This window comes from Camelus ferus, chromosome 4, assembly GCF_009834535.1.
Source record: "Camelus ferus isolate YT-003-E chromosome 4, BCGSAC_Cfer_1.0, whole genome shotgun sequence".
Lineage (NCBI taxonomy): Eukaryota > Metazoa > Chordata > Mammalia > Artiodactyla > Camelidae > Camelus > Camelus ferus.
Window position 1 is genome coordinate 47,480,444 of NC_045699.1, and position 13,460 is coordinate 47,493,903.

Sequence of the window (13,460 nt, forward strand, 5' to 3'; positions counted from 1 at the left end):
AGTGTCTCAAAAATTCCCAGTAGTTGCTAACAAAAAGCATTTGCAACATTTAGCAGCTCTCTGGGATACTGCAGTTTGGGCCAAAGAGCCCTAAAACTCAAGGTGACAAGATCTTTTTACTTCTCATTTTTGTGATTTTCCTTATGTCATTTTAAAATGTTTTTGTCCAGGTAGACCTGATCTTACAGAGAGAAAAAAATTAAAATTGAGTTAGTTTGCTTTTCCTGATTATTAATCCATTACACTCCTTAATCTATTCTTTTTGCCCTGACTCAGGCTTTTTAAGTCTTTCTTGGCAACTTTAGCATTTTCTGCAAATTTAAGCTCATTCTGAACTTCAACATTTCAAACACTTCTATATTTCACTTTCCTCTTTGGGGGCTTTATCATGCCAGTTTTTCCTTCTGTTATCTGTGGTCTTTGACAACTTGACTTCATCAGAGAGCTTTCTATGAGATGTTTTAGATGCCCATTCTCCATCTTCTTCTCTAGGTTCATTTAACTTTTTAAAAAATGTTCAGAATTTCATCTAAAGATCGTTTTCATCCCTTTATGGTCCCCCTCAATACTGTAACAATTTTTGAAAAACTGGAAAAGGTAGTGAGCTGACAAGCAGTAGGGCCTGTTTCTAATTTTGGTTTTGCAAGAACCTGATTGTTCTTGAGTCTAGTCTAGTATCCCCTCTCTTCACAGTTGAGGAGCCTGAGGCCTGGAGTAGACTGGATAAAATGAGAAGACTTCCACCTGTAACATTCTTTGATTCGTGGTTCAGAGGGGAAGAAGTCTAAACTGTGAGTGACAGATCCCTACGGAATCTCTCGTATCTGTTTCTCTCCGTCTCTGCTGTCACTCTCTTAGCTCTGGCTATTACCTCTCCTCTCCTGGACTCATTTAATCGTATCTACACCTGCTGCGAGTGTTCTTTCTCAAACTTAATTATGAACATACTTCCCTGCTTGAATTTGTTGATGGATCTCTATTGGCTATAAGATACAGTACAAACCGCTTCCTTAGCTTGGCATACAAGGCTTGGCACAGTAAGCTCCAACCTTCTCATTTTCCTAGCCTCAGGCCTCCTCCCACCCCCACCCTGCACTGGCCCTCTGGCAAGAACCTATTTTCTCTAATGCATTTTGCTGTTTCACACTTGAGCTTGTTAATGACTTTTTATAAAATTGGGCACCAAGTCCTGATGATTGCTGAGCCCTTCAGGAGTACAAAATTACCCAAGGTCATTGAGCACAGCTCACTCATTCGATACACATGTGATGATGACTACTAAGTGTCCAGAAATGCTGGACACTGGAGATACAGGCATAAAATCCAGTGTCACTGCCCTCAGTGGCTTGACACTCTAGAGGAGACAGTGGCGGTGGCAGGGCTAAAGCCTAAGTCCCTATGTGCATGAGTGCTAAAATAAAGCCTCAGATCCACTCACTCTTTAAACAGCCACTCAGTTACTTCAGATCACAGTGAACATGTACTCCTTGACACCTTTATAATAACTACTCTCAAACCAATTATCTGCAACCCAATTCTTAAATGTTATCTTTTGTTTATTTTTTTTTAAAGCCAAATATAGGATTACAAATTTATTCCAGTCAATTGCATGTGCTGCTTTTGGTTTTGTGTGCTAGCTTAACATCTGTAGATTTTTATTCTGACCACCTCAGATTTGGTCCATCCTCTGACCTGAAGTTATTGATTAAACTCTGACATTAAAGTTACTGATTAAAAGCAATGAAGAGAACAGATTTAAGGCCCAACCTTTAGGAATCTCTGTCCTGCTTTTCTATTTAACAGTCTGGTAAAATATACTAAACATGCCCCTTACTACCTTATTAACATTTATTATTCTGAATAAAATGATGGGTAAGTCATGCATAACTAAGAATTTTAGGCTGTTTTTAAAAAATAACAATCATTAAATATCTATTATAAATATTTATTTTAAAAGAATTGGAAGATGTTACATATATTACATACTACATATAATGGCACACGTCAGCCTTTTAAGCTTAAAAATAATCTTTCCCCAAACTGGGATTGACTTAGACTCCAAGTATAAAATGACTCTTGGCCTATAGCACCAACCCAGGCTCAGAGGAAAGCCAACTGGAACCTGTCCTCTGGCATTGGGCTTCCTGATATGACACGGAGGGTCCTCTCCCTCTGGTTTTGTTCCCTGGCAGTGCTGAGGCCTGGCACGTGGACCCATTTGACTGTACACTGCAGGCCTAGGAAATCAGGGAATCTAGAGGTGGGCAGGGTCCTCTAACAATTTTACAATGGAAAAAAAAAAAAAACGTGCCTTATTGTCTTTGTTTTTGACCTATACAACTATAACAAGACTACAAGATAGAAGAAAGTTAGAATTATTGAAATACATTTTTTCTGCTGGTTTTTCTCTTTGGAAATTTGTGTCATGATAGGAGGAGCCTTAAAAGTCATCTAGTTCAATATTGGTAACCTAGTCCCCTAGTATCCCTCTCCTAGATTTACGTATAATTCAAAGTTTTGAATGCCGTCCATATGCCACTTTGTTAGAGACAAACAGAAATTTAATAACACATCTCATTTTCTTTTTCTTAATTCATAAGGACAATTCCTGCCAAATGTTCTGGCTTCTGGCTCTCCTCCTCTTCATACTATGTTTAAGTTACACATTAAGAGTCCAAAAATTACCACTATGGGATTTTTGATAAGCAATATCCAACCAATCAGTAAAACACAGTACACAGTGTGAAAATTTTAATTTATTCCCTCCCAAATATTCAGAATATATACCCCCTTAGCTTTGAGAAATATGATAATGAAAATACCAACAGAATTGATCATATGTAAAGAAAAGAAAGAAAAGCACATACTACAACAGGAAACATCCCTAAGCCCTCCCTAGTCTAGTAGTGCAAGTTAATGGTCTACTTCTGGCAATGTAACCTTTCACTTGATTTATTAAAATTTTACAGGACAGATTTAAAGCAAAGATAGGCCTTTGATTTTTTTTTTTTTTTTTAACCCTAGCAGATTTTCTTTTTAAAGAGGCTGTATTAAATGACAATGCATTTTGAGTCGGGGAGAAAAAAAATTAAAAACCCAAAACGTCTTTCAGTTTATTCAAAATAAAAATACACATAGAATTATGAAAATATAGGTTTACTATTTCCACCACGTAAGTTGATGCTGCTGTTTGAAAGGCTTGCAAATTGTTTTTCAAGTTTTTAAAGCTCATCTCGATCCCTCAATAAAGTGTACCTATGTCCGCTGGGTGCTAGTTTCTGGAAGGAGCTCTCAGGTGGACTGCTTGCTACATCTTGGACTTCCTACAAGAGAAGGAATGAAACAGTTTTATATCAATATATTTTAAGGAGTTATAATATTTTAGTAAGACTATTAGATGAACGGTAATTGCCCTATAATTATTTGCTTAATAATCAAAAGCTACTATGTGTCAAGGACCAGAGTTAAGTTTGAAATCTTGCTTTCCCCATTTCAAATGCCCTTAACTCAGACTCTCCCTCCAGGGCAGGGCTGCCACAGAGCCATTAACTATGGACTTGATGCCAGTTCCTGGGGTGTGAGGGAAGGAAACAAAATACCTGACACCTGGGTGCTTTCCTAGACTATTCTGTAGAGACAGCATAACCCTACGTTGGCCTAAATGCTTACAAATGACTGCTAAGAGAATTAAAGGCACCTACTCTGTAGATAGAGACCTGGATGCCTGCAGTTATCAAAACTTAGTTGATGTAAGGAGGAAAACAAACACTTCAGTACTGCAAGAAATTAGTTTTTGTAGTATTTTACTTATGCACCAATAGTAAATAAAAATATACAGAGGAACTATAAGAGTGACTTCTAAGAATTTCACAGAAAAGACAATGTAGTTTATCCTTCATACCATGAGCTCCTCAAGAGCAAACATGTTTATTCACCATTGTTTTAACATTTACTATAGTTCACATAGGCACATAGTGCATATAGTACATGATGTACATATATCATAGCACATTCCCATTATACTGGGAAGCAAAGTGTCTAGAAATTTCCCTTTTTGGTCTCTTTCCCCAGTACATTTTTATTTTTTGCTGAGATATAATTTCAGCTTAATTAAACAAAACATGTATTACTATGAAATGTTACTATGAAATGAACATGTATTTGCCTACTATGTACTAGTATGCAAAGATGAATAAATACAAGCAGTTCAGTGTCTAAAGGAGAAGCAAAAACAAATCAGGATAATACAATGATGGCAAGCTACAGCTTTTCTTAATCTAATAAAGTACTAAGCAGGCCTACTTTGGGTTACTGCCAGCAAAGGTTTCCTGCTTCTACCGTTGCTTAATTATCAAAGAAAAATCTGACCTCAGATTTCAAGGAAAAAGCACGTCATTAGATAGCTAAAGGGAACGCTTAACTCTGAACTTAATTTGACTCTTAAAGTAAAGAAAAAGTCACTTAGTTCTTATTTTTATTTAATATGGGGTGGTTCTTTGGCCAAAACAGTGGATTGAAGTTCTGGGCATATGAAATATGAGTTTTGGTATGTATCATCTTCCCTCAGTATAATGGTAATTAATATACATGAAAATGCATCAAGATGCAAATTTAGAGGTGTTTAACAAAGTAGGAACTTGTACAGAATTTACAACGTAACTTCTAACAAGTTTACTTATAACAGAAGTTACAAGTCATAAATAATTCCCAGGTTAAAAAATATCTATCAAGAAAATATAAAATTTTGTTGATAAATAGTTGTCAAACATTCTAAATCTCAAATGGAAAAGCTGCATTAAACCATAACTTTGGAGCATTATGAACACTGTAGCAATGAGGGCTCTTTGGATGGGTCAGCAATCATACCAGATCATTATTTTCTTTATAGTGCGGCGAGTCTCCCAGCCACAGAGGAAGGCTTGAACAATACACAGAATCCACTGATATCTTCACTAATCTACCTGCTTCTAATTTCTACCTCTGACTTCTATATGAAGCCAACTGTATTTAACCCTTTTATAGCCATATTCCACAAAGGACATACCCAGACCACCTTAATTTATATGATCAAGAAACTAATTCTTGCAACTTTTCTGAAGGTTTAAATTTTTAAAGGAACATAATTTGTATATTATCTAGAGTCTGCTCAGAATTTCTATACAAAGGCACTCAGGAGCAGAAACTTAAGGCTATGTAAGAGCTTTAGATCCTCTTCAAGATTAATTGAAAAAGAAAAAAAAAAAAAAGAGTTCATACTGAAAAACAAACAAGAGTCCTACCTGTCCTGGGGCTGTATCAGTTGGGTCAGGACCGTGATGGAATTCTCTGTGCAGTTTTCCAGAATGTAAGTCAAATACAAACTGTTTGAGTTTTCCAGGAATTCTAGAACCAAAGTAAAATTAAATTTTAGCCTAAACTATTAAAATGGACTTATTTCTATTTTACCTACTTCACAGCATTAAAAACAATTAAAAATTTTTTTAGCGGGGGTTGGGAAGGGATACACTGGGATTTCAAAATGTAGAATAGATAAACAAGATTATACTGTATAGCACATGGAAATATATACAAGATCTTATGGTAGCTCACAGAGAAAAAAATGTGACAATGAATATATATATGTTCATGTATAACTGAAAAATTGTGCTCTACACTGGAATTTGACACATTGTAAAATTATTATAAATCAATAAAAAATGTTAAAAACATTTTTTTTACCTACAATCCCACCACACTACCATAACTATTAACAGGCCAAGTACATGTCAAACATTTTTACAGTTGTAATCATGATATCGAGATACTCAATTTTGTGTTCTAATTCTTACATTTATTCTATAGAAAATTTTCCATGCTTACTGTAACAGATACATTAGAATCTATCAACACTTATTCCTTTATTGTTGGGCAGTTATATATTTTCCTTAATACATATAACTGAAAAAAAAACTTACGTTCTGCAGAATTACACTAAAAATAATAGGGGCTCAAAGGAAAAATAGTGTTAGGGGCTAACCACTTAAAACTATGTAGCTTTGTAACCAGAGTACTCCTAAGAGCCTATAACAAAAATATTAGCACCCTTCAGCCTCCACCAGCATCTGAACCCTGTGTCAGCCATATGATCCTATGTAACCTTAACCTGGAGCTTAGCAGTCCTCTTTTGAGATGCAGGTCTTTGAGGGCATTCACTGCCAGCAGAACCAGTTTTATCAAAACTGTCTAAACCAGGGTGTAGCTTTTTCATGTTTTTCTTAACCAGAGGGGGAAATGTCTTCACAACTTCTTCAAGCACACAGGCAGTTTCAATGGCTAGCTTAACATTGTGAAAAGCAAAACACTTCTCAAGGCCATGAAAATGGCTCTTTTTTTTTTTTTTTTAAAGTAAGTTCTTTATACACCACTAAGGATTGTTGTTTATGGTGAAAAATCTTTCTTTGGTGGGTTCAAATTACTGAGAAAAATAACAAGAACCAACACAACTCACTTCATACTTGACATCATTCCCCTAATTACCAATCATGGTGTGAGCAAATCTGCAGTACAGAAACATGCACTGTAGCAAAACAGACCATTACAAAGCTAAGCAGATTTATACATCAGCCTTTTTTCTTCGTAATTATTTCCTTTTGTTGTATCTGATAAAGTAGGAGTGATGACTTAAAGAATAAGAAATTTTAACAAAGTGGGCAAATTATAGATATAAAATATCAATATTTACTGCTACTTGTCTACTTATTTGTTTTCTGAAGTCTTGCCAGCACATTTATCTCTTTTTATAATCAACGTTTGATTTGCTAATTTCATAAGTAAATGACACCTGCATTTGAATTTCCATTTCTTCAGAAATTAAGCATTTTTCCCTTGTTGTTTTAATTTATATTTCTGCTCATATGAATTATCCTCTACTGAGATTATGGTATTTTTAAAATTCATTATATTTTAAAATAGAAACCCTCTGTTTTTCATATCTGTTACAAGAATTAAAATACAGGTCTACAAACATTTTAATTCCTTCAGTAGAACTGACTTTTTAAATCACTGTTTTTTTGGTAGCATAGCTTGCTTGTGTTAATATTACTAGTTTCCTTTTATCCTCTCCTGAGGTCCTGCAAATGCTGTTTCTTCTCTTCAATAACTCCCACTGTGATGTAACAGCCAATAACTTCATTGTACACCCATTTTGGCTCCCCACTAGCTCCAATGCAGTAGAGGCCAGCAGGTGCCAAATGCACAGTTTATAAATACAAATGACTGTCAGGTAGCTGTATTGATAGAATGCCTCTGAAAGGTTCTCTGGTACAGAGGAAACTGCACTTGCATCAGAGATAAACATTGAGAGGATATCAGTTTAAATTTAATCTGACGTCATCCACTGCAAAGTGCTAAAATACACCCATTCAATTCAAAGAATTGCAAATAATCTATAATGTTTAAAATAAAGCCCTTGCTAGTTTATTTTATAAGGTTCAAAAGTGATTGCAACCAATACAGTATGAATTACTTCTGCTAGTCAAGAAATAATTTATAATTAAATTTTAAATGTAACAGATTCATAAAGAACATTCAAAACAGATTTTCTTCCTCCTTGTCAACACACAGAGAGAAAGAATTGCGAGCAAAATGGCAAAGAGGAGATAGGATGAATCTGAACTGATGTGGTAGAAAAACAGATTACAAAAGAGCTCTTACCTAGCTTTTGTCTAGAAACTATCCATCATTATTAGGTAACAATCAGTGAATCAACAATATATTATCCAGAAAACAGACAACATGGTTATCTGCTAAAAAGGAAAACAAATGGACCCTTGCTGTAATAAATTCAATTATATTTTCACACTTTAGGTACTCTTTTTCCAGAGTGGCTGTATCATTTTGCAACCTCACCAGCAATGCATGAGAGTTCCAGTTGCTCCATATCCTCATGAACATCTGGTATTATCAGTATTTTAATTCAGCCATTCTAAAAGATGTATAATGGGATCTCATTCTGGTTTTAATTTTCATTTCTCTAATGAATAATGATGTTGAGCACCTTTTCTCATGTTTATATGTCATTTGTATATCTTCTTTATATTCTAGCAGTATCTTTTGCAGAGCAAAAGTTTTTTAACTTGATGAAGGCCAATTTATCAATTTTTTTCTTTTACAGATAGTGTTCTAAGAACTCTTTGGCTAACCCCAGCTTATGAAGAGTTTCTCCTATATTCACTTGTAAGAATTTACCTTTCACATTTATGTCTAAAATCAATTCTGAGTTAATTTTTTATAGGAAGAATTTCCTTTTTTGGTATCAGGATAGTCAGGTGGTCCAGTACCATTTGTTGAAAAGATTAGCCTCCACTGAACTGTCTTTGCACCTTTAAAAAAAAAATCAATTACTATATTTCATGTCTATTTTTCGATTCCCTATTCTGTCTCACAGCTCTATGTACCTACTTTTTCACTGATAATACACTGTCTTAATTATTTTAGCTTTATAGTGTCTTAAAATTGGGTAGTATGAGTCTTCCAATTTTGTTCCTTTTTCAATATTATTTTTGTTTTTCTAGTTTTACCTTTCCATGTAAGTTTTAGAATGAGCCTGTATGGCCTCATTTACTCAGCAGTAAATCTAGCTGTGATTTTGACTGAGATTGCATTAAATCTATAGATCAATTTCAGGAGAACTGATATCTTAACAGAATCGAGTCTTCCAATAGATGTTTCTTCATTTATTTTGGTCGTCTTTGATTTCTTTCATCAGCATTTTGTAGTTTTCAGCATATAGATCTTGTACATATTGTGTTAGATTTATACCTAGATAGTCTTTTTAAAAATGTTTTCCTTTGGAGCTGTTATAAATGGTACTCCAAACGTTTAATGATTTCCAGCTGTTCTCAGTGTATAGAAATAAAAGTGATTTTTAAAAAGTTGACCATGTATCCTGCTAAAATCACTTATCAGTTCTAGGAGCTGTTTTGTAAATTCACTAGGAGTTTTTACATATACAATCATGTCATCTACAAAGAAAGATAGCTTTTTTTCCAGGCTAAACACCTTTTATTTATTTTCGTGTCGTATTGACTTGCTAGGACATTTGTATGACATTAAACAGAACTAATGAGAGTGGACATCTTTGTCAAAAACAAGAAAATACTTAGGAAGAAATTTAGCCAAGGAGGTGAAAGATCTGTACACTGAAAACTATGAAACATTGATGAAAGAAGACACAAATAAATGGATAGATATTCTACGTTCATGAACTAGAAGAATTAATATTGTTAACATTTCCATACTACCTAAAGTGTTATATATCTGTGCTGTCAAATACAGGAGCCACTACGCACATGTGGCCATTGAGTACCTGAAATAGGCTTTGTGCCTGAGAAACTGACTTTTAAATTTTGTATCATTTTATTTTTAACTTTAGTATTCATATAGGGCTAGTAACTATCATATTGGGCAGCACAGCACTGATTATTACTACAAGGAGTCAAAGAAGCACAATCAGTAAAAGACAATGAAAGAGCCAAAAAAAAAAAAAAGGAAAGAAAGAAAAGAAAATCATGATGACAGTGCCATAGAACTCAAGTAGACAGCAGAGTATTCCACAGCACCAAAAACTCTAAGAATGGTTAATGAGGATACGTTTGGTAAAGTCCCATTAGCAGCAGAGGTTTTTTCCATGGGAAAAACCTGGATTCAAACAACAGGGGTTATTTAAACAAATCATGAAACAATCTAGTGAAAGGCAAACTATACAGCCATTAGAAATAATGGAGAAACATTAATGACATGGGAAGATGTTTACAATGTGTGGACAAGTTAAAAAGAAAATTCATAAAATAGCATGGCTCTAATTTTATAACACAGACAGATGTCTAGATCTCTTTTGTGGATTTATGGGTGATTTTAAATTCTTTGGCATTTTATAAACTTTCAGAATTATCCACAAGGAAGATAAAAAATTTTATAATCAGGAATAAGGAACAAATGATGTGCTTAATACACACATACACAAACACAAATATGTGAAGAGAGTACACACCTTTGCCTGGTTCCTGATCTTAAGTGAAAAGTACTCAGTCTTTCACCATTAAGTATGACATTAGTTGTAGGTTTTTTGTAAATTTTTTTTATCAGATTGAGGAATTTTCCATATATTCGTAGTCTGTTAAGCATTTTTGTCATGATGGATATTGAATTTTGTCAAATGCTTCTGCATGTGTTGATGTGATCAGTAAATGCCAAATGACACTCATTGTTTTTTGAAGGCTGAACCAGCCTTGCACACTTGGGATAAAGCCCACTTGATTGTGATATATTATTCTGTTTTCAAATGTTACTGGATTCAATTTCCTAATATTATTTACTACTTTTAAATTCAACTTATACAATGATGCAGCTTGAACTTGTTTCATGTATTACAGTGTAAAAACACTGTATCCTGCCATTTAAGTTACTTAACCTCTTTGAACATCAGCTTGCTGATATGTAAAATGAGAACTGCTTTATTTAACTTAATTGTATTGTGTTTATAGTCTAACAGACTTGGATTTGAGTCCAAATATATTATTGCCTATAATAATCACAGCTAGCCTTCTAATAGCACTGGCCATGCATCAGACAGTGTTCTCAGAACCATAGATAAACACATTCATTTAATGCTAACAATACTATTAAGCAGCCACTATTTTTATTCCTATTTTACAGCTGAGGAAACAGAGACGTAGAGGTGGTAAGAAATTACCCAGGGTGATATAACTAGTAGGTAAGAAAACAGAATTTGAATCTAAGCAGTCTGGATCTAGAGTCTGCACCTAACCACTATGCTGTGTTGCCTCTTCAGTGACTCCATTTTGGTAAAGTTACAAAATCTCTCAGAGCTTAACTTCTTCATTGTACAAGTGGAAATGATACCTATCTTATAAGTTTGTTACAGGTTAACTGAAAAACACATATAAAGTAGGGCTGGTACTGTGCCTGGCTCTGTCAGTGCTTGATGTCTATTTTGCTGGCAGGACCAAATAAGGTAAAATACACTGGACTGATTTGTAAAATAGAAAGTACTTGTAATTACATAATCAATATCAGTTGTACAATATGAACGTTATATGAAAATAAAAATGGTGTTTAGGGACCCAGACCACTGTATATATTGCCCAGTGGCTGACGGAGAGGCACATTCAGAGAATCAAAACTACAGAGATGAATAGGAGAGGTGGGGAATAGGGCAAAGGGGTAGTTGATAAATATTAGGATATAGTCCACACATAACACATTCAAAGTCATCAAACTCTTAAACTTATAATAAACAGATTAAACTAAAAGCAAAATAAAGCATTTATTGAACATCTACTAAGCTGTCACAAAGCAGTTAGTATAGCAAGAGATAATAATAAAAACTAAATAAATAAAATTTGCCTTTTAAGATGATTTCTTGGCATCATTTTTCCACTTAAGAAAAGCCTCATTTGGGTAAAAAAGAACCCCCTAGGTAATGAGGAACAAAACTAGATTCTCAGAGTTAAAAAGGAACTTAATGGTGACCTAATTTAAAAATTTTCTTTTACCTGTCCCTCCAAGTTTTCTATCATTTCATCCAATTCCTGGTTTGTTCCCCGACAGCCAAGGAGACAGGCTAATTCGTCATAGCAGATGACCAAATTGCTTAATTAGTGAGATACCTCCCCCTACCCGGTATCGGTATTGTTTTAGTTTCATCCTGCCTCTCATCTCCTCACCACAACCACGCCCACCCTGCTGCTAACACAGCCAATCACCTGCAGCCAACTTTATCAGGATGAGTTGTTGAAGGAATTATGGTCATACTTTTCAGTGATTTAGTCATTTGGGATAAATGACCTAGAGCCCAAAGCTGGGGAACTCAATAGCATTAGAGCAGCCTGTTAATTTTCCTGGGAGTGACCTGAAGTCTGTCCTGCTGTTCCCTCTGCCCTCGTCACTGGGGCTCTAACAAACAGCAGTTTATATATATGAACCCTTAAGTAAAGGAACAGATGGTAGGGTATTTGCTGCTCACAATTTTCTCTAGAAAGTCCTTCAACAGTCTTATACCAGATCCCACCATTCATCATTCCTCTAGGAGCTGGAGAACATTTCCTAGACCTGTCCTTTAGTGCTCTTAGACTTTCAAAATTCTCCCCCATTCCTATCTCCATATAAAATCTATTCCTTTAGTTTTGGTAAGAAACAAATCTGGTCGAACTACAGAAAAAAACCTAAGGATTCATATATCTGTGATTCAGTTTCGGGTATTAGTAAATACTGTCTCTTCAAACATTATTCACATTTACGTTGCTTTTATATATACTGAAAATGTAACTGCTTTGGTATCAAGTGTTATAAGCTTGGGATTTGGGGGTTTTACGTACTCTGACATGAATCCTAGTCCTGCCACTGATTAGTGTGTGGCCTTGCTGGTTATGTTACCTCCCTAAACCTCAGTTTCTCCGAAATGAAGAGACGAATAGAACACTGGTAGCACCTCCCCACCAGTGCCTGCCTCTAGCATGGGAGGAGTCTGTGCATCATAAATCTGCCTTCTCTCTCCTCACCGCAACCACACTTCCTCTAGTTGACCCTAGAAATGCTGAGTTACTAAGTAAAAGTAATAGTAATTACAGTAATTTATGGAAACTGCTTATCATTTAAGCCTTAATTACCATGCAGCACAATAACAATTACACACGCTATTAAATGTGTCAGATTCGCCGCATGTTTTACTTGATTTTTAACACTAACATCTATTCACAGAGGCTGTCTGTAGTTCACACAGCATGTGCCACCTTACAATTAAAAAAAATATTAGCGGGAACAGTGCCTAGGAGGGGAAATCAGGCACCTATGGGAGAAATTAAAGAAGTAATTTGTTTCAGAGAGCTTCAAATATAATCACTTATCTCCCTCCTTGCTCACAGGACTGAACACTTGCAGGATGAGAGAAGATCATTTCCCATGTTTCTTTGCCCAGTCTTATTGGCTCAGTGTCTTTTTTCGCACCAGGCTGATAAGTTAGCTTTTCTTGGTCAAGTGCCCATCTCTTGGTATGATGAACTATGGTTGGAGGGTAGGGGGACTGGGTCATGTGATAAAGAATATGACCATTTGTCTTAGTTTGCATACTCTGACAAATAGACACCAAGATGAGATTAGAAGTGCTACAGTGTTTTAAATCTGACTTCAGAACTGGAGGAAGAAACTTAAGATAGCCAAGATGGAATCTGTCACAAGTGTCCCGTGATATGTAACAATGTTCCTAGGAACAAAAGCCAAAGTTGGGCATACTTTGGTTGCCGATTGGTAAATCTAACCTGAGTCAGCATCCTATTGACTTCCACTAGTTTGAGACTTTATAATTAGGGCTGTAAGTTTCCAGTGAAGGGAAGAAGTAAATAATCAACCCAAAGATTTATCCACTAAAAACGTAGGGAAATGTACTGCTCAGACTTCATGTA

At 35.3% G+C, this 13,460-nt stretch overlaps 2 protein-coding genes across 5 annotated transcripts in view; one reads left to right on the forward strand and one right to left on the reverse strand.

The window, feature by feature from the left end:
* STX17 (syntaxin 17) overlaps positions 1–9,546 on the forward strand; it is a 69,242-nt gene extending 59,696 nt beyond the window's left edge. For 2 of the 4 annotated variants that reach the window (XR_004319363.1, XR_004319364.1), the window contains exon 10: positions 694–3,088. The gene's annotated coding sequence lies outside the window, so the exon portion shown is untranslated. Of the gene's footprint in view, positions 1–693; positions 3,089–4,888; positions 5,264–8,152 lie in introns of those variants that run through there. The other 2 variants (XR_004319365.1, XR_004319366.1) reach the window with 2 other exon arrangements.
* Positions 3,089–13,460, reverse strand: part of ERP44 (endoplasmic reticulum protein 44) — a 72,344-nt gene continuing 61,972 nt past the window's right edge. Inside the window, exons 11-12 of the mRNA XM_006185241.3 lie at positions 5,280–5,382; positions 3,089–3,323 (exon numbers count right to left, since the gene is read on the reverse strand). Of these exons, the coding sequence (XP_006185303.2) occupies positions 3,222–3,323; positions 5,280–5,382 (205 nt within the window). The 3' untranslated portion in view covers positions 3,089–3,221. The remainder of the gene's footprint in view (positions 3,324–5,279; positions 5,383–13,460) is intronic.